Raw genomic sequence first — 22,326 nt, 5'->3', positions numbered from 1 at the left:
AGACAGGAGCTCCAAACAGACATGGGGAGACAGGCGTTCCAGACAGACAGGGGGAGACAAGAGCTCCGGGCAGACACAAGGAGACAGGAGCTCCAAACAGACATGGGGAGATGGGAGCTCTAGACTGACAGGGGGAGACAGGAGCTCCAGAGGGTTGCAGCAAACAGGAGCTCCAGACAGACAGGGGTTCTAGACAGACATGGAGAGACAGGAGATCCAGATAGACACAGGGAAACAGGGGCTCTAGGCAGAAACATGGAGAAAGGAGATCCAGATAGTCACGGGGAGACAGGAGTTCTAGACAGTCACAGGGAGACAGGAGATCCAGACAGACACGGGGAGGCAGGAGCTCCCAACAGACATGGAGAGATAAGAACTCCAGGCAGACAGAGGAGCTGCAGACAGAGGGAGGTAGGAGCTTCAGACAGACATGGGGAGACAGGAGCTCTAGATAGGACATGGGGAAACGGGCGCTCCAGACAGACACAGGGAGACAGGAGATCCAAACAGAGAATGAGACAGGAGCTCCAGAGAGACACGGGGAGAGAAGAGCTCAAGACAGTTACTGGGAGACAGGAGCTCCAGACAGACATGGGAGACAGGAGCTCCAGACAAACATGGGGAGATGGGAGCTCTAGACAGACAGGGGGAGACAGGAGCTCTAGATAGGACATGGGGAAACGGGCGCTCCAGACAGACACAGGGAGACAGGAGATCCAAACAGAGAATGAGACAGGAGCTCCAGAGAGACACGGGGAGAGAAGAGCTCAAGACAGTTACTGGGAGACAAGAGCTCCAGACAGACACAGGGGGATTTAGGTTCCAATTCATCCTAGTCAGAAAGAAGTTCCAGACAGCTTTGGAGTGACAAGTGCTCCTGACAATCAAGTGGAGGTAGGTGTTCCTGGCTATTGCAGGGAGACAGAAGCTCCAGACAGTCATAGGGATACATTCATAGAGACAGGAGATGCTGATATTTGCAATAAATTCAGAGTTGGCACAGTCACAACTTTAAAGCAGCTGAAGTTCTTTGAATGGCTAGAAACAATGAAAGACTCCTGACTGTCATTGAATTTATTCGTTAGTGAGATTGATAGATTTCTAGATATGAAAGTCATTAAAGGGCAAGGAAAGAGTGCAAGGCACTGGCATTGAGATAGAAAATCAGTCTGGATCATATTGAATTATGGGGTAGTAGGTCAAATGGCTTACTTCTAAAATTAACTTCTGTTTTCTTATGACCAGGTATCGGATCATTAAAATGTCATGAACTTATAGAGACAATGATCAAAAACTGAATGGAGTGCTGTCCTTATATCCAGAGAACTAGATTACAAAAAAATAGAGATCCTGGTTCAGCGATACAAAGCCTTAAATAGAGTGAAGTGGAGGTGCTGGTGTTGGACTGGGGTGGACAAGGTTAAAAATCGCACAACACCAGGTTATAGTCCAACAGTTTTATATGGAAGTGCAAGCTACCTGAAAGCTTGTATTTCAAAATAAACCTGTTGGACTATAACCTGGTGTTGTGCAATTTTTAACTTTCAGTAGACTGGACCTGGCGTATTGTAAGCAATTCTGGGGATTTCAGAATATGTATTGACCTTGAAAAGTGCTTACCAGAATGATACTCAACTCCAAGAATTAAATTACAAAGGGCCATTACACAAATTAGACATCTATTCCCTGAAATTTAGAAGGTTTAGGGATGATTTAATCTAAGTTTTGAAGACTTTGTAAGAAACAGGGAGGGTAACTAGATGAAACAGTATTTGTTGATCAAGATGTTCAGGATGAGGCGATACATTCTATAAATAGAAGTACAGATTTCTGAAGTGAGTTTTAAAAAAACCTTAATATTGAAAAGGGTGGTAGAATGTTGGCACTCTCTCCTGTAAGAGACATTTGCTGCTGGATCAACTGTTAATTTTACATTCAAACTTGATTTTGTTTTGTTAGCTTATGGTATTGTGCGATATGTGGGCATGGAAATGGAGTTAGGTCATAATTCAAACATTGAATGGTAGAATAGTTTTGATGGACTAAATGGTCCCCTCTTATACCCCATGATCCTGACCTGTTGCTGTGAGACTCTGATGCCCAGTTCTTCATTTTCCAGCCAGGCAGGAAAAAGCCCCAAATCCTCACAGACTTTCATGTATTTCGATAAGAACATTTTTCATTCTTCTAACCTGCATAAAATATAGGCCCCTTCTATTAAATTTCTCCTCCAATGATAGCCCTCTCATCCCAAGATCAATCTCATGAAATGTTGTTGCACTTCTTTTTGAGCAACTTTATCTTCCTTTAGGTAAGAGGAACCAAACCTGTACTCAGTACTCCAGGTTTAGTCTCACCGAGGCTCTGTGTAATAAGTTAACGAGCGATGATCTCTGCACACAACATCGTTGCATGAGTCTGTATCACTGCTCATCATGCAGTAAGTTATGGAGTCAGCTATTACAAGGGGGCATAGCTTTAAATTAAGGGGGGTAGGTATAGGACAGATGTTAGGGGTAGGTTCTTTACTCAGCGAGTCGTGAGTTCATGGAATGCCCTGCCAGTAGCAGTGGTGGACTCTCCCTCATTATGGGCATTTAAGCGGGCATTGGATAGGCATATGGAGGATAGTGGGCTAGTGTAGGTTAGGTGGGCTTGGATCGGCGCAACATCGAGGGCCGAAGGGCCTGTACTGCGCTGTATTCTTCTATGTTCTATGTTCTATGTTCTATGTTTTCTGCCACCATCTTCTTGCAAGGTGGGGTTTACAGGGCCGGCTGATCTGATGCATTAGAGAAAAACTACTAGCTAGTCTAACAAGAGGAAGCTTTTGTTTCAAATAAGATGCAGTTTATTACATTTAAGCAATTTTGTAAGTTGATTACAGAGACTAAGAGCAGGAGCTTGCTATTTGCTCTTATACCTGAGAGACCCCCATCAGGTCCACATGATATGATCACAGTGTGGAGTCCTTAAAGCACTTCTCAGTATTAACCCTTTAAAACCCATATACAACATAATAGCAGCAATAAAGACAGAAGTTGCTGGAAATCAGCAAATCTGGCAGCATCTGTGAAGAGCTATCAGAGTCAACATTTCGGGTCCGGTGACCCTTCCTCAGAACTGATAACAGTAGCAGGATTTTCTTATGCCTTTACAGTAACCCACTTGTAATAAATGCTAACATAGCCTTTACATTCCTAGCAGTTTTTAAGAAAAATTAGGGTCTGGTACATTCTCAACCAATGCCAATCCCTCACTCAGCACCGTAAGGACGGGCTGTACAACTGTAATGTGTGAAAGAATTCCTTCGCACCACCTCTTCCCAGTCAGCAATATCTACTGATGCCTTCCTGTCCTCCCACTTCATGCCCCTTTCCTGCGCACCCTACACGCAGAGTGGCACCCCGTGCCATGCCCCCACCTCCCCACGGCCTTCCACTGAAAAATGGGCACCTCCTGAATATTTAGACCATTGTGTTTTGGAATGTAAGGCATTGAATGAGCTACATGGGACTTGTGATTCAATTCACAAGTGGCAAAAGAAGCATTCAGAGGGATTTACACAAAACAGTGTGCCCATTTGAGGGTTCTGAGACAAGGGACTGGGGTTTATGTTTATTGGTGAGGCGCAGGAAGCAAAATGACAAATAGCTGGTCTGCTTACTCCTAGCTCACTCATCTCATTGAGTCAAGTCAATGAGTGGCTGTCCAGTGGGAAGGTGGCCAATTGGTAGTGTGAATAGTGGCTCTGTGGCCAGCTAGGAATCTTGGCCAGATCATCATGTGTCAGGCAGATTATACAGGACTCTAGATTAGAGTGGAGCTGGAAAAGCATAGCAGTTCAAGCAGCATCCGAGGAGCAGGAAAATCGGCGTTTCGGGCAAAAGCCCTTCATCAGGGCTTCACCTGATGAAGGGCTTTTGCCCGAAACGTCGAGTTCCCTGCTCCTCGGATGCTGCCTGAACTGCTGTGCTTTTCCAGCACCACTCTAATCTAGAATCCGGTTTCCAGCATCTGCAGTCATTGTTTTTAACTATTAGATTATACAGGACATTGGTCATGGCTGCAAATTTGAAGGCTCCCCACTTTCTGAATTGGTCTTTATTTATTATGGGTATCAGAAAAAAGTCAATGTGAACTCAAAAATCAGCCAAAAAGGTACTGCCTCTAGAATCTGCGGATATCTCCCACCATTGTGCCAACTTGTCATACCCACCATAAAAAAAATACAAACTTAGTCCCATCCAACATTCTGAAAAATGAAGTGAACAATGAAACAAATTGCAAAAGAGTGATTTTTTTAAGAAGTTCACTACTTTTTGTTCCTTTCAAAATGTTGGGCGACCTTCTGGTTTCCTTGTCTATTTGCTTTCTGTATTCTCTGAGACTGGCATCTGCTAGGAGAAAGTGAGGACTGCAGATGCTGGAGATTGTCAACCTGGTGGCATTGTGCCAGATTTTATATTTGTGGAAAGGGTAGGGGTAGGCCAATAAGGCACACAACTTATGGGCATAAAACACAGACCTATATTCATCGTCATGTTATGTATGCTTTCTGCGTAAAAACATTGGCCTCAGTGGTCATCCAATGTGTTAGGATTATTTGTTTTTTGAATGGTGTATAAAGTCAAGAATGATAAAATGGCACTGTTTTATCTGTTTAGTCTGACATTGTTTTGTGTGTTGTTGTCTGACAGAATCTGATGAATCCTGTATTAATATTCACACTAAACTGTGGAGATCCACCGGTAAGTAAAATGGTTCCATTAGTGATTGAAAATCTTGTAGAATTTTGTGCAAAGTGAAATGTAATGAATCAGAGCGATATGATGGTTTGCAAAATAATCTTAGAATGATAGAGCACTATGAGACGTCAATCAGCACATCTTTGCCAGTGCTTTGATAGAGCTGCTCAGTTACACAATGGTACCATTCCCCCTTTTCCTATGGTAGTATCTTTGACAAGTCTTTCGTCAATTTGCCTTTTGGAAGTTACTATTGAATCTGCTTCCACCACCCTTTCATGTAATACTGTACTGGTAACAAGCAAATAAGATTATCTCCCCTCTGTCAATGACCAAACCTATCTTACCCGGTTACTCTCCACAGGAAGCAAAATTGATGGATAATCTTGAATATGCTAACAATCAATTAGGATTGTCAGTCAGGGTCACAGTGTGGTGCACTCATGTTTACTAGGGGCAACACATATTAGCATACACCATGCTGCTTCCCAGCTCCAGAGACACAGGTTTGATTCCAACCTTGGCCAACTGCTGTGTGGTATTTGCCTGTTCTCTCTGTATCTGTGTGGGTTTCCTCCAGGTGTTCAAGTTTCCTCCCACAGTCCAAAGATGTGCAGATTAGGTGGATTGGCCATGGGAAAGAACATGTGCACATACTATGCCTGTTTGAACTCAACAAAATAACAGCTGTATATGAGTTCATTTCTTGGGGCAATGCCCTGACCAATTCAGTCTGGCTGGTTTAAAATTTATCAAAGCCTCTAACTGTCAATCAGCATTCTCTATGGCAACATTTCTACCAATCAGGTTCTACTTGCCAACCAAACAGCAGTCTCCTTGCATGCAGTGTAAATAATGGGTTTTTTCCTTGAAATTGTATTTTTGCAAAATATCCTGATGAGTGCAAGATGAAAAGCCTCAAACATTTGTGTCCAGTTTTAGCAATACTCAGGTGGAGTACTGAGAAATGGCTATTTGTATATCTTCCAAAACAGTTTAAAATTGTGAATACTTATATCAAACTTCTTCTTAATCAGCTCTACTCTGAGAAAAACAATCCCTGCTGCTCCACTTCCTTCATATTGATTCCCTGATCCCCATAGAAAACCATTTGTGCAATTTCTCCTAGTCGCTGAATTTCCAAGGTCAATACTAAAGTCTTGTGCCCAGAATTGAGCAAAACACTCTTTTTGTATTTTTACTCCATGCCTTTATATGTAAAACAAAAGACCCTGCACGTGTTTTTAAACAGTCTTTCCTACTTGCTCTACGACCCCAACTGATTTTTATAGCTATTCCTCCCAGCCTCTTAGTTACTAAACACCATTTAAGACCATACCATAATGATGTACATTGCACATTGACATCTGTGTAACAAGCTTTACTTATCTAGTTAATGTCAAACATTTCAAACATTATTAACAAACAACAGATTGAAGCCTTTATTTGTTTGATGTGTTTTCTAATTAATTCTCATTAAAAGGAACCACTACCATTATTTATTGAGATCCACAATGTAAATGACAATCCTCCCAAGTTCCCGCAGAAGGTATTGAATTACAGCATTGGCGAGGTAAGATAACAACTTCATTTATTTTCCCATTCACTGCAGTGAAATATTACAATCATTGTAATGTATAATATGGTGGAATTTATGGTGCCACCCACTCTACAGAATCATAGAATAACAAGTTACATAAGAAGGTGGTTCAGTTGCTAGCACTCCTGCCTCACAGTGCCAGGGACCTGGGTTCGATTCCAACTTGGGCAACTGTCTGTGTGGAGTCTGCACATTTTCCCAATGTCTGTGTGGGTTTTATCTGGGTGCTCCGGTTTCCTCCTAAAGTCCAAAGATGTGCAGGTTAGGTGAATTGGCTGTGCTAAATTGCCCATAGCGTTCAGGGATGTGTTGGTTAAGTGCATTAGTCAGGGGTAAATATAGGGTAGGGGGAATGGGTATGGGTGTGTTACTCTTCAGAAGGTTGGTGTGGACTTGTTGGGCCTACTGGCCTGTTTCCATGCTGTAGGGATTCTATACAAGATCAATCAGCGCATTCCATTCATGCTAGTTGTCTGTAAGAGCAATACAGCCTTGCTTTTTCCTGTCACCCTTCTGAAAGTCGTAATTGAATCTGTGTCCACTTTCTCTCAGGCAGCGCATTGCAGGTTTGACTATTCACCGTGTAACAAAGAATTTGTCATCATTGTTTTATTTTGTCAATTACATTAAATTGTTGAACTCTGGTTCAAAATTCCTCTACAAATGGAATCAGTTTCTATCTGTTATAGCCCTTATGATTCTTTCCAACCTTTTTTTCTTTATAAACAACTCTAAAGCCTGTATTCTAGTCACATAACTGAAATTCCTCTTTGCTAGAGCCAATCTTGTAAATCATCCGTCTGGATATGCCTTCACATCCATCCAAAAGTGTGAGATCCAGAATTGGAAACAAAATTCCAGTTGAAATTGAACCAGTGATTTGTAAAAGTTCACTGTAATTTCCTTGCTTTTGTACTCTATGTATCTATTTATAAAGCCCGTGATCCAGTATGTTTAAAAGCAAATTACATACATTTTATTTGCCACTTTCTTTAGTTTGCCGTCATCTTCAGTGATTTGAGCACATGTGCCCCCAGGCCCCTCTGATCCGCCATCCCATTTAGATTTGTCCCTTTTTTATTGTGTGGTTTTATGCCATATGGTGGAGATTGGATTCAAGATAGGATGGTATAGGAGAAGGTAAGGCCAAGAACTATCTTCAGGCTCAGCTTCTTCAGGACAGTTTATTGCACATCAACACTATATAGAATGAACACCACTTTTTAATCAAATGTGCAATATTAGCAATTTTCAGTCCTTTGACACCATCCTGAGATCCAAGGAGGTTTGGAAAAGTATGGACAGTTCAAAGTTGGTAAAAGCATTTGCGGCCCAAGCCGAACTCAGATATGAGACATTTGAATTTGCAAATGCATGAATTATAACTTTGAACAGAGTGCTGGCTGTTAGGTGAGGAAAAGGAATTGTAGTATGTGTACCTCCCAAAAATCTAATTTTGTTTGTCTTTCCCAGTTACCATCAAATGAACTTCAGTGTTTAGACTCTAAATTCCATCCATATTTAAGCAGGAATATACAAGCATTCCACTGGAGAGCTGCTTGATTAGTTCATAAAAGCAACTAGGTTAAACTATTTTTTCTATACCTGAGGCAGAGCTAATTCAGAACATTTAAAAAGAGGCATATCAGTGTAACTTAGCATGAAGTACAACTCTGAACAAAGGAAGGGAGTTGGCCAAGTAAGGGAGCTGGATGAAGGGGGGAGGGAAGTGCTATATTTTACTGGAGTAAGGTGAAAATCGCCTGAGTGTTTTGAACTCCTCGGGATAGTCTTCTGAGACTAGGGAATTTGGCTGTAGCTGAAGCAGATCAGGGGACCCAGAGGGCAGGCATGCAGGAATATCAGTATTTGCAGTTGTCCAATTTGAGGTATTTTCGGTTTGTTTGGATGAAATTGACGGCTGCAGGGTGGTTCAGCTAACTGACCATGGTACAGGAAGTTATTCAAGCAGACAGAGCAGAAGGAATGTAGTGCTACTGGGGAAAGTACACTGAGGGGGATTGACACTGTTCTTTACAGCTAGGATTGAGAGATTGCCCAGTTCCCAGCCAGTGCCAGGTTAAGGGACATCTACTTAGAGCTAGTGAAGAATTTGCAGTCGGAGAGGGAGGGTCCAGTTATAGTCCGTGTAGAGACCAATGACATAGGAAGGAAAAGGGAGGAAGCTTTGCATAGTCAGTACGAGGAGTTAAAAAGCAAAACCACAAAGGCAATAATCTCTGGATTATTATCTGAGCCATATGAAAACTGGCTTTCCTCCTCCGCCAAATCCAAACCACCCGATCCATTCTGCCAAGGACTTGCAAATTCTGGGCCTCCTCTACCGCCAAATCCCAAGTCACCCGACACCTGGAGGAAGAACGCCTCATCTTCCAGCTTGGGGCTACAAAACACACAGCATCAATGTCAATTTCACCAGTTTCCTCATCTCTCCACTCCCACCTCATTCCAGATCCAACCCTCCAACTCAACTCCACCCTCCTGAACTGTTCTACCTGTCCATCTTCCTTCCCACCTATCCGGTCCACCCTCCACTCTGACCTATCACTGTCACCCCCCCACCTGTTTCTGCTTATTGCCTTCCCAGCTACCTTCCCCCAGTTCTACCCCACCCTCCTATTTACCTATTTACCCCCTTCCAGCCCCAAATTCCTGATGAAGGGCTTATGCCCGAAACGCTGACTTTCCTGCTCCTTGGATGCTGCCTGACCTGCTGTGCTTTTCCAGCACCACTCTTTTCGACTCTAATCTCCAGCACTTGCAGTCCTCACTTTCTCCATATGAAAATTGACATACGTCAAATAAAGTTAGAGAAATGAAGGCGTGGCTCAGTGACTGGTGCAATATAAATAAGTTTCAACTAAAGGGCTGTGGCACCACTCCAGTCTGAAGTGGGGGCTGTATCAATGGGTTGGCCTGTACTTCTATGGTCTGGTTCTAGCATTCCAGGAATAAGTAGGAAAACAAAAAGCTCTGTATATGAATTTATATAGCACTTGGGAAAAAATACAGATGAATTGATAACACAAATCAAAATAAGTAAGTACAAACTGATAGCCCTGAAAGAGAAATGACTGCAGGACAAAGTAGATCAGCACCTGTGTATTGAGGAGCTAGACAAAGGTAGAATATAGTTCTGTTTATTTCTGATGGTATTAGCACAATGGGAATGAAACCTGAGTTTTAAGAAACCTAAGTGTAGAATGACCAATGATAAAGACAAGAAGTCATTTATTGTATGGGCCCCCTGACTGTTACCACATGGTAGGGCAGATTATAAAGGAATAAATAATGAGAGATTATTATAATGGTATGTTGAATAATAAAGAGAGACTTTAATATTTGTATAGATTGGAAAAAAATCAAGATGATCAAAACTAGACTGGGTAAGAAGTTCATAGAAAATTTTTTGGAAAGTTTATTAGGTCAACACTTTTTGAAGCAGAGAGTAGTCTATACAAGGCCTGGGATTGCATGACAAGATAGAATTAATTAATAAAGGTACTCCTCAGCAAAAGTGATCATTACATAATTGAACTTTGCATTCAGTTTGAGAAAGAGAGAAGAGTGGCTCCAAGACTAGCACTATAAACTTAAATAAGAGCATTTATGAAGGCATGAATCAGAGCTATATAAAAATGAGCAAGCAAGTTAGGTGAAATGTTAGGTTAATTGAGATATAATGGCAGACTTTTGATGAGATATTCAGAATACACAGAAAATATCTATTTCAATGATAAATAAAAATTCAAAGGAAGAATCTGCTATCCTTGTTAGTTAAAATAAAAGTTAAGGATGGAATTACACTTAAAGAAAAAGCATATGATTAAAAGCTGACTAACAGACCAGGAGCTTGGACAGAATATTTTTAAAAAGCAAAACATGGCTAAAAAATTAATAATGAGGCAAACGTCATAGTGTGAATGAAAGCTAGTTTGAAACATAAAAATTGATTGTAATAGTTTCTATAGATATTGTTCCTAAAAGAAAAAAAATTTGACAAAGTGGGTGTTGTCCTCTCAAATATGAATCTGGAGAATTAATGATGGAAAATAAAGAGATGACTTGAATGAAATAGGTATTTTACATAGGGGTCACTACAGAGGATACAAGATCCCAGAAGGTGCTGTAAAACAAAAAGTGGAACAAAAAAAACTCAAGAAATTTAGATCTTAAGATGAACTTCAGATGTCAAACTAGTTTGTTCTTAATTTAAAGGCTAGCTGCTTGCTATTTGTGCACACATTTACTATACTTTGTTCACTCTCCTGAAGCTCTTCCCTGTCAATACAGTCTGGGTAAAAGAGACAGCAAGTGATCCTGATAAAGGACAAGTTTACTATAGTTTGGATCCAAACACAGTAAGTGTCAATTCCCAGCTCATGGACCACATGCATTAGATTATATATAACATTGCAACATCACTGAACTCAATTAATCTGTCTGTATTGTGCCTTCTTTAGAATGGAGCAAAATACTTCAAATTACAGAGTGATACAACACCCGAGATTATTCTCCAAAAGCCATTAGATTATGAGAAGACCAAGAGCTTACAATTGATTTTACACGCAATGGTGAGATTTCAATGTACATTTCACAATTATGCTTTGGAAGGATTGTGAGATTCCAAGGAATCTGTGTGTTTGGAATTTAATATTATGTAGTGTTTGCTTTGGTTCAGTTGCTAGCACACTTACCTCAGAGTCAGTAATTTGTAGGTGCAAGTTCCACCTCAGCAATTTGATCACATGATCTGAAATGATATTTCCTGTGCAATACCGAAGGGAGTGCAACAATTTCAGAGGGTCAGTATGAAGGTACTGCTGCATTGTCGAAGGGACACCAATGAGGGAGAACTATACTTCTGAAGTGCAGTACTGAGAGAGTGCTACCTATTCAAAGGGTCAGTGCTGAGGGAGTGCCAAACTGTAAGATGGAGAGTACTGAGGCTGCACTGCATTGTCAGAGTCAGTCGTGAGGGAGTAGTGCATGGTGGAAGGACAGTACTGAACTCTTTTGTAATCGTAGAGCTGCATTATCAGAGGGTCAGTACCGTGGGAACAACACTTTTAGAGACAGTACTCAGGGAGCACTGCACTATCACAGGAGCAATGCTGAGGAAACACTGCACTGGTTGTAGGGGACCACCAAGTGAGTATTACTTTTTTGGAGAGTCAGTACTCAGAAATTGCTGCAGTGTCAGAGGATCAGTACTGGGGGACTGCTACACTTATTGGAGGGGCAATACTGAGGGGGAGCACTCCTCTTTTAAGGGTCAGTGCTGAAGGAGTGCCAAACTGTAAGATGGAGAGTACTGAGGCTGCACTGCATTGTCAGAGTCAGTCGTGAGGGAGTAGTGCATGGTGGAAGGACAGTACTGAACAAATACTGCCATGTCAGAGGGTCAGTACCAAGGAACTGCTGAACCCTCAGAGGGACAGTACTGCATCAATTGAGGAGCAGTGCTGAGGGGGGACTCAGTGAATCAAAAACGAGACAGTGTTGAGCCAGGGCAGCACTGCCAAAGAGAAGTACTGAGGGTTTGCTGCATTGCTGGCCAGGCAGTACTGCTGTATGCAAATTAGCATCCATGTTTCTTATATCACAATGATGCTTATGATTCAGAAATATTTCCTGCATCAAAAGGTGACAATTGTGAAAATGTTCTTTAATTCGCTGTCTAAGCCCTGAACTTACATATTTCCTTCATGCTCCATTTTGTCCATGGGAACCACCTTCTGAACTCTTGACCCTATTCCCATTGATCTGCTGATCACCCAACTTCCTCTCATGGCCCCTATGTTGGATTATTTTGTAAGCAGTTCCCTTCAGGTATTGTCCCTCTCCCTTTTAAATCTGCTATCACCAAATCTCATGTCAAAGAAACTGTCCTTGTTCTCACCATCCGTGCAAATAACCATTTTGTCTTGAACCTGCCTTTCCTCTCAACAGACCTTGACAATGGTTTGTTTCATTTTTACCTCTTCAAATCCAAATCTATTTTTCCAGGAGATTCACATTCAAATTGCGACTTTTCCCTGGGGTGGGGGAATTCAGAACTAGAGGGCATAGGTTTAGGGTGAGAGGGGAAAGATATAAAAGGGACCTAAGGGGCAACTTTTTCACGAAGAGGGTGGTGCTTGTATGGAATGAGCTGCCAGAGGAAGTGGTGGAGATTGGTACAATTACAGCATTTAAAAGGCATCTGGATGGGTATATGAATAGGAAGAGTTTGGAGGGATATGGGCCAAGTCCTGGCAAATGAAACTAAATTAGTTTAGGATATCTGGTAGGCACGGACACAGTGGCTCAGTGGTTAGCACTGTCGCCTCGCAGCACCAGGGACCCGGGCTCGATTCCTGCCTCGGCCAACTGTCTGTGTGGAGTTTGCACATTCTCCCTGCGTCTGTGTGGGTTTCCTTTAGGTGCTCCAGTTTCCTCCCACAATCCAAAGATGAGCAGGTTAGGTGGATTGGCCATGCTAAATTGCCTGTGTTTGGTGCATTAGTCAGTGTAGGTGTAGAGAAATAGGGGAATGGGTCTGGGTGGGTTACTCTTCGGAGGGTTGGTGTGGACTTGTTGGGCCGAAGGGTCTGTTTCTGTGCTGTACATCTCTATGACAGTCCAGCTTCAGCCCCAGCCACTACAACAAAACACCTCTTACCAAAGTTACAAGGACGTTCCATGTTACTGTAAGGAAGGCAAGCTTTCTCTCCTTCTCTTCCTGGACCTGTCTATAACCTTTGGCATGTTTACTCACATCCTCCTCCTCTTACACCTGTCCACCATCCAGCTGAATGTGACTGTTCTACCTCCTTTCATGTAGATATATCTACAGTAACAATGGAATTGCTTGCAATGGCTTGAGATGAACCAATGTGTCACAACCTTGTTGCCATATTTGCCATAAAAGGTTTCAACTTCATATTCACAAAGACTGTCTATTTCTAGCTTCATAACATTGCTTGACATCATCAGTGTATTAGCCCATCTGTTTTTAAAACCCTCATTCCTTCCACTATTATCTCTAGGCTCACCTGTTCCTATGTACTGCTGGCTGTTTTCCCAATTCTATCTGTGTAAACTTGAAGTAATTTAAAAGTCTGCTCTCTGAATTATATTGAGTCCTGCTATCCTATCACTCTGGTGCTTGCTGACTTGCAAAAAATCCTGATTTTAAAATTCTTATCCTAGCTCTCAACTTTCTCCTTCCTCCATAACTCTGTAATCCTCGCCAGCTCCCTAACGCTGTACTTATTGAATTCTGACCTTTGACCATTCCAGATTGGAAACACTGGACCACTGGTGGTCATGCCTTCAGCTGTCTGCGTCCTGAACTCTGGTATACCCTCCATAAACCATTCTGTCTCTCTACCTCTCCTGTCTCTTTTAGAGTGATAGAGTCACAGAGATGCACAGCATGGAAACAGACCCTTCGGTCCAACCTGTCCATGCCGACTAGATATCCCAACCCAATCTAGTCCCACCTGCCAGCACACCCGGCCCATATCCCTCCAAACCCTTCCTATTCATATACCCATCCAAATGCCTTTTAAATGTTGCAATTGTACTAGCCTCCACCACTTCCTCTGGCAGCTCATTCCATACACATACCACCCTCTGCATGAAAGAGTTGCCCCTGAGGTCTCTTTTATATCTTTCCCCTCTCACCCTAAACCTATGCTCTCTCGTTTTGGACTCCCCGACCCCAGGGAAAAGACTTTGCCTACTTACCCTATCCATGCCCCTCATAATTTTGTAAACCTCTATAAGGTCACCCCTCAGCCTCTGACGCTCCAGGGAAAACAGCCTCAGTCTCTCCTTATAGCGCAAATCCTCCAATCCTGGCAACATCCTTGTAAATCTTTTCTGAACCTTTTCAAGTTTCACAACATCTTTCTGAAGGAAGGAGACCAGAACTGCATTCAATATTCCAACAGTGGCCTAACCAATGTCCTGTACAGCCGCAACATGACCTCCCAACTCCTGTACTCAATATTCTGACCAATAAAGGAAAACATACCAAACGCCTTCTTCACTATCCTGTCTACCTGCACTCCAAGGTCTCTTTATTTAGTAACACTCCCTAGGACGTTACCATTAAGTGTATAAGTCTTGCTACGATATGCTTTCCCAAAATGCAGCACCTCACATTTATCTGAATTAAACTCCATCTGCCACTTCTCAGCCCATTGGCCCATCTGGTCTAGATCCTGTTGTAATCTGAGGTAACCCTCTTCGCTGTCCACTACACCTCCAATTTTGGTGTCATCTGCAAACTTGCTAACAGTACCTCTTATGCTCGCATTTATGTAAATGACAAAAAGTAGAGGACCCAGCACCAATCCTTGTGGCACTCCATACAATTTAAAACCTGTGTGACTCTAAATTATAGTTTTATTTAAATACTACTCTTGTAAAGTGCCACAGGATGTTTCATTACATTAACAACGGCTGACATTGATATAATGCTTGTATTTTTCTAAAATACTTCGTCTGCAAAAGCTGTTCTGAATTGCAGGTCTTTTTATCTTCTCACGTTTTCAGGAAACTCCAGCTGGTCCTCCGAACGATACACTGACCATTAATATTAATGTCCTGGATGAAGATAACAAGCCGCCAGAGTTTGAACCCTGTTTTGAAGTTCTCGCTTCCACTGCCAGCATCTGCCTTAATGCAGTTTACATGGGAAATATCACACAAGGCGAGACTGAGGTATCAGTTAATCAGGACTTCCTAAACTTCATTTTCCAGCTCACATTTCTCATCACTTGAAGCTCTTTCTCTTGTTTATTGCAGACTGGTCCATTGCAGCTGGAACCTCAGCAGATTCAAGCTGTTGATGGTGATAAAGAAATCAAAGCCGTGATTCAATACAAAATGGTAAATGGCATAAAAGGTACCGTAGTCAATTGTTTTATAGATTTAATACGTTACCTGCAATAATTGGTTTAATTGTAAAGGGGGAGCAGAAGCACAGAGTTTTGAGAGTGTATGTACATACATTTTTGAAGGTAACAGGTAAAGAAATCTGTTTAAAAAGCATATAATTTGGAGATGCCAGTGTTGGACTGGGGTGTATAAAGTTAAAAATCACACAACACCAGGTTATACTCCAAAAGGTTTAATTGGAAGCAGTGGCTTTCAGAGCACTGCTCCTTCATCAGTCAACCACCTGATGAATGAGCAGCGCTCCGAAAGCTAGTGCTTCCAATTAAACCTGTTGGACTATAACCTGGTGTTGTGTGAATTTTAACTTTTAAAAGCATATGGAATACTTGGCCTTATTAGTACAAAAACAGTGTAAAAAAGCACAAAGTTACAAACACTGGTGGAGTCACAGCCCGCAACCTCTGTAGGATTTAATAGCGTCCATTTATTAGCATTTTTCATGAGAGCCATAATATAAGAGCAGAGACTGTCTGCTGAGGCTGTATAGGTTTCTGGTCAAACCCTGGAATATTCGAATATTGTGAGCAGTGTTTGGCCCATATCGAAGGAAGGATGTACTGATTTTGGAGGGTCCCAGAGGAGGTTTACAAGATTGATCCTGGGGATGAAAGCAGTTGAGGACTTTTGGTCTGTACTCAATGATGTTTAGAAGAATGATCTGATTGAAACTTATAGAAATCTGAGAGACCTGGATAGATTGGATGAGGAGAAGATGCTTCCACAGGTAGGGGAGACTAGAACCCAAGGGCACAGCCTTAGAGAGAAGGGATGACCCTTTAGAACTGAAATGAGGAGGAATTTCTTCAGCCAGAGGGTGGTGAGCACATTGCTGCAGAGAGCTGTGGAGGCCATGCCAATGAGTGTATTTCATGATTAGTAAAGGGATCAAAGGTTCCAGGGAGAAGGCAGGACAATGGCATTGAGAAACATGTTAGCCAAGAACAATGGTGGAACAGACTTAATGGACTGAATAGTCTAACTCTGCTCCTGTAACCTATGGTCTTATTTTCCCCTTGGGCAGGTTTGAAGACGAGCGAAGCATTGAATCTGGCAGAAGGGCTGTGTGGGGGGAGGGGGGGAGTGTGTTGACCCTGTGACCTTTCCACCTCCACTTTGATTATAATTTGGGAGGAATGGCCTTCCTGCCCCGTTGCTAATTGAGACCCTTGACTGGGCCTCTTAAGGACCTCACGCTATCATTGCTGGCATTCAATTGGTGGCAGGCGGGAGTTTCCCAAACAGGGAAGGCAAAAAGCAAACTCTGACAGGTTTTGGACTTGAATATCAGTCATTGGTCTCTTATGCTCTATGCTCTCTAAACCTGAGTCTGTCCAAAACTTTGCTGCACATTTACTAACTCCCTCTTCTGTTTGAGTCTGAAAGGGTTAATACTGAATCGTAGATTCTAAATGGGGCCGAACCAGCGATTTGCACAGACTTTAAGTTATCTGTCTGCTATTGTATTCTAAAGGTTTATCGATCCACTGGAGCTGATATGATTTGTACTCTCCCAGCTTCCTGCACAGTGATTGTTGTTGGATAATTTGTTCCATGTTGCTCTCTGTAAATCAGGAAACAATTACTCTTGCTGCTGTTGGCGGTACTGTGGCTCAGTGGTTAGCACTGCTGCCGCACAGCATCAGGGTTCGATTCCCACCTCAGGTGACTGTCTGTGTGGAGTTTGTACATTCTCCCTGTGTCTGTGCGGGTTTGCTCTGGTTTCCACCCACAATTCAAAGATGAGCAAGTCAGGTGAACTGGCCATTCTAAATTGCCCATAATGTTAGGTGCATTAGTCAAGGGTAAAAATAGGGTAGGGGAATGTGTCTGGGTGGGTTACTCTTCGGAGGGTCGGTGTGGACTTGTTGGGCCGAAGGGCCTTTTTCCATACTGTAGGGAATCTAATCTAGACTCTATCTATCGAGAGGTCTGAGCCCTTTCATTTAACAATGTCTAATGTTGTTGTTGACCTGTTAACGAATAAATCGTCTTTTGAGTTTTATTTTCATTCACTGATTTTCATTTTATAGATTATGAGAATACTTTTAAAATTGATCAAAACACTGGGGAGATAACCATGATTAAGCCTGTAACCAGCCGAAATCCAGTTGTCCTGACAGTCATGGTATGTACACCAGCCCTTATGTCTTCATGATAAAAGAACATATTTTCCTGATTACTAGATCGGCAATAACATAATGTGAAAGTTAGTCCATTTGATTCATTATCATTCAAATAAATCACTGTCAGATTTAAAGAAGAGAGAAACTCTATACCAGGACTTCTCAAATTGGGGCTTGGGACACCTGACGGAGTGACTACCTATAATTGTGGGGTCCTGAGCTCCGAAGCAGTGCCAACAATTGTGGAGGAGCAACTGAGAAAAAATTGTGTTCCCTGCTCCAAAAAAATCCAACTCTCATAGTCACCCACTTCCCCACCCAGTCTCTCACAGATTGCCAACCTTCACCTCCACATCCTGCTCTCAGTTTATACTGGGAATCACAACAATTTTTTAGACTTGAAATGGGGTCAAAGTGTGAAAATGTTTAGGATGTGCTGCTGTGCACTTTCTTTCTAAAATTCCTTTGAAGAACATTTTCAAATCCTTGACTAACTTTTCTTTGCACCAAGGATTGTATTCAAAGCCATTCATTAGATGCGGAAAGTCTAGCATTTTACTATAGGAGCATTCTGTTAAAATTCCATGTGATCAAGAGTCAATCCCATTCCAATCATACTGTGTGTCCCAGGATTTCCTATCTGATGGGAGAATTTGGACGATGGTAAATTTTGGAAAGCTGTATTCCCAAAGCAAAGCTTAGGATGCTGAGACTAGGGATTGTGAAATTGGGTGTGCTGGTTAATGTTTTCGGATACATGTTCCCAAATTCTATTAGTGACCAAAAATTGGCATGTCAACCTCTACACCTGGTTTTCAATGTGTATTTTTTGTGCATTTGATAGACTGGAGCAAATCTGCCCCAATATCTGTCTAAAACAACAGACATGGACAGCTGTGCTAGATCAGTAAACACGTCCCGGTCCATCCACAACAGAGTTGTAAAAACTGAAAGAACTGCGCATGCAGTAAATCAGAAACAGGGTTGGGATGCCTTGTTTACTATGATTTACAATAGCAGCCTACCCCATTGATGCACTTATCCTCCTGGTTAAAATGAAGAAAATAGGCACACAGCTGTTAGCAGGCAAATATTCCAGAAAACGTTTCCTCAACCCCTTTAGGTGACCAACTCATCCAGGAGATCACAAGGAGCAAGAAGGCTCACCCTGGCCCCACAAAACTGCTCCACCCTTCGAGATCCCATTGATTCTCAGAGACTCCAGTAACAGGGGGACCCCACCATAATAAATCCCTCTGACTTTCAGAGGCCCTCTAAATTTGGGGGTTCCATTGATTTGTAGAGGCCCTAAGAGACCTCATTTAACCAAAGAGACCTATCTGACTCTTTACAGACTCACTGATCCTGAAAATGTACATTGGCTCTGAGAGACCCCACTGATCCTGAGAAACACTACTGACCCCTAGAGACCCCCATTAACTGCAAGATCCTGGGTAACCCCATTGGTGCTGAGAGAACCCACTAACCTCTGGAGACTCCATTGACCCAATGCATTGGGTGTGACTGCCTAAGATATAATCATCTGTTTTTATTTCTCAGGCTTATCAGGAGAATGACCACTACAAATACTCCATGACCACTGTTACTCTGAATGTTTTGAAAGAAAACAAATGCCCACCACAGTTTACAAAGGCGGTCTATAATGGAAATATACAAGAAAACTTAGAACCTGGAAGTATTGTCTTTGAACAAAGTTCATCCACAAAACCTCTTACAGTTAGGGCTGAGGATTGTGACTTTCCTGACGTAAGTGAAAAAAAGAAGCAGTGGGTTTGTTTGGGAACACACAGAGACTTAACTGTATGATTAATCTGTACAGCATAGCACAGTCTGTGCAATGCTGCCCATTCCTGAGACAGCCCCACTCTCTGTTCAACAACAGCCCACTGCATTCATCAATGCCCTTCTCTGTCCATTCAAACTCATCTCTATTCATCCATACCCCCCTCATTAGTAACCCCTTATATTTATCAATACCTGTGTCCATTCATCAGTACCCCCTCTGCTTTACTTTATCATTCTTTGATTATCAATATTCCAATCTCTGTTCATTTATACACAGTGCTGTTCATTGAAACCCTTCTTAATTCATCAATATTCCTTACTATTAACACACCTCAGTTCACCAATATTAATCTGATTCATTAACACCCCTCTCTATGCCTTTCTCTATTCAAGAATTACTCCTCTCTTGATTCAATGCTCATTACTATTCATCCCTAATACCTTCTTTATTCTTCAATATCCCTGACTGTTTACCAATACACAATTTACTGTTCTGCATCCATTGATACCTCTTTCTGACCATCAATAATCTCTCTCCATTCATAAACACTTCTCTCTCCTCCATCAATACCTCCTCACCAAGTATCGATATCATTTCCATTCATCACTCTTCATCAGATTGCCACTCTGTACAACAGGATATCACTGTTATCTTCTTCTCCTCCTGATCGTAATCCTGATGCTGTTCTCAATTATCATCCTGATCAATTTGACCTGATTTCAGTGGAATGGAATATTAGATCAAGAATGGTTTATGTCTGTCTATGTATTTCGATTTGTGCAATTTTGGAATTTGATATTGCCTGTTACTTACCTTGTTTAATTATCCTTTCTATTTTGTAGAAAACAAACCCTTCAATAAAATATAAAATTACACCAAGTGATGATTTCACCATAAACAGAGATGGATTTATCTTTACCAAGACTAAACTGGTATCCAGACTGTATGATCTATTGGTAAGACTTCTTGCTGTTCAATTATAGATTTCTTACAGTATACAATAACTGTCCGTTAACCTAATCAACACAGTAGTGTAATGCCATGTAGATTTCTTTAGGTCATTGAAGGTGCCTGATTTTTCCATTCTCAATTTATGGGATGTGGACTCTGCTGGAAAGCCCAATCCTAATTACCTTGAGAAAGTAGTGGTGAGCCACCTTCTTGAACCACAGCAGTCCAGGTTCACTCACAATGCAGCTAAGAATTGAATTTCAGGATTTTAATCTAGCAACAGAGAAGGAGCAGCAATATTCAACACTAGATAGTGTATGGCTTGGACGGGAACTTCCAGGTTATAGTGCTTCCATGCATCTGCATTCCTTGCTTTTCTGTGTGGTAGAGGTCTCAGATTTGGAAGGTGTTTTAGAAGAAGCATTGGTGAATTCCTGAGATGCATCTTGTAAATTATACACACTGCTGCCCATGAGTGTCAGTGGCGAATGTTCAGAGTGTTAGATGGTGTGTCAATCAAGTGGACTGCTTTGTCATGAATGGAATTGAGTATCTTTACTGTTCTTGAAAATGCGCACATCCAGATAAGTGGAGAATATTCCATCAAACTCCTGCTCAGTGGCAAGTAGGCACTGAATTGGACTTAATTTGTTAGAAGGTTGAATTACCCTCTGCAGAATTGCTAACTTCTGACCTGCTGTCATTGCCACCTATCAACGTAAACTTCGATGTTGATCAGACTTGCTGCATATGGAAATGGAGAACTGAAAAAAAGATATGAATGTGTAATGTTCAGCACCAATCATAAATGAACATACCCAGTTCTTGTCTTATCACTGAATGAACGCTGTTGATGAAGCAGATTGCTGGACCTCGGAACTACCCTGAGCAACTCCTCTAATGAGGTTCTATCAATAACTTGAACCTCCAACAACCACAAACTTCTTCCTTTGTAGTAGGTTTGACTCAAACTAGTGCAGAATATTTCACCCAATTCCCTTGATGTCACCTTTGCAGCTTTGATGTGAAGAGCAGTCAAACTCAGCCCACCTCTGTAGTCTAGCATTATTGTTCATGTTTGAAGCAAAGCTGAAATGGAGTTGCCACTCAAAACTGTCCCAATACTTGGTCCCTCAGATATTGTAGGCAAACCTTGGTTAAAAATTAACTTTGATTTCATTCATTCAGTAAATAAAACTGTTTCACTCTGAGCCTATTAAACTGGTTGTAATAAGTAGAAAAGTTGAGGGAAGTCATACTCACAGTAAGTGGGGTGGACTGGAAAAGGCAAGAAATCTGATAGGACAATGGGAGCAGGACATTGTGTGATGGCAGTAGAACAGATGGTGGCATCTTGAGCAGATGCTGTAAAACTGGCAACACAAGCTCTTGGTTGTATGGCACACTGTTAGCTCTGCATTTCAATTCAGTGTATGGAATAGTGGGGATTTGAATGTTTCCAAAGACTCTATCTAAATAATGCAATGTTTCATTACATTATTTAGATAGAGGTACCAGGAATCTAGTAAACCTTGGGTAAAGGAGATTCTGCCAATACAAAACAAAGTACGTTAGCATTTGCTTGCTGATAGGAGTGCATATTCCAGCGTGAGAACATAAAACATAATCTCTGTCTGAAATCTTCCCTGTCTTCCTTCTGGTTGCACTCCCTACTCCACTCTCTCTCTCCTTGCTTCTTCCCTTTGTCCACCTCACCAAAATTATACACAAATATTATTAAATCACTGATTAGGTCTCAGCTGGAGTTATGCCCTGTTGTGGACATCATACAGCAAAGATCTCAGGGAAGGCACTGAGGAGATGTGAGATTTCAGGGATGTGGATAGACTGGAGACGCTGTATTTGTTCATCGTGGAGAAGAATTTTAATAGAGGTGTTAACAAGTCTGCTCAATTCCCATGGAAAATCTATTAACTCTGATCAACCACTTTAATTAATTGAAACAACAGGGGTGTAGTGACAATGTTACTGTGTTAGTAAACAAGAGACCCATGCTAATGCTCTGGCAACATGAATTCAAATCCCACCAGAGCAGTTGGTGGAATTTGAATTCATTTAATTAGTCTGTAATATAAAGATAGTCTAAGTAATGGTGACCATGGC

General features: G+C 41.8%; 1 protein-coding gene across 1 annotated transcript in view; it reads left to right on the top strand.

Annotated features, from left to right (window-relative positions):
* Window positions 1–22,326, top strand: part of cdhr5b (cadherin-related family member 5b) — a 66,790-nt gene that overhangs the window by 1,083 nt on the left and 43,381 nt on the right. The window contains exons 3-11 of the mRNA XM_043706407.1: window positions 4,701–4,751; window positions 6,232–6,321; window positions 10,644–10,730; window positions 10,833–10,943; window positions 14,917–15,084; window positions 15,169–15,268; window positions 17,352–17,446; window positions 19,005–19,211; window positions 20,094–20,207. Of these exons, the coding sequence (XP_043562342.1) occupies window positions 4,701–4,751; window positions 6,232–6,321; window positions 10,644–10,730; window positions 10,833–10,943; window positions 14,917–15,084; window positions 15,169–15,268; window positions 17,352–17,446; window positions 19,005–19,211; window positions 20,094–20,207 (1,023 nt within the window). The remainder of the gene's footprint in view (window positions 1–4,700; window positions 4,752–6,231; window positions 6,322–10,643; window positions 10,731–10,832; window positions 10,944–14,916; window positions 15,085–15,168; window positions 15,269–17,351; window positions 17,447–19,004; window positions 19,212–20,093; window positions 20,208–22,326) is intronic.

Source organism: Chiloscyllium plagiosum, chromosome 16, assembly GCF_004010195.1.
Source record: "Chiloscyllium plagiosum isolate BGI_BamShark_2017 chromosome 16, ASM401019v2, whole genome shotgun sequence".
NCBI lineage: Eukaryota > Metazoa > Chordata > Chondrichthyes > Orectolobiformes > Hemiscylliidae > Chiloscyllium > Chiloscyllium plagiosum.
The sequence above is the reverse complement of the archived record's forward strand: the minus strand, read 5'-3'. Positions and strand labels throughout refer to the sequence as shown.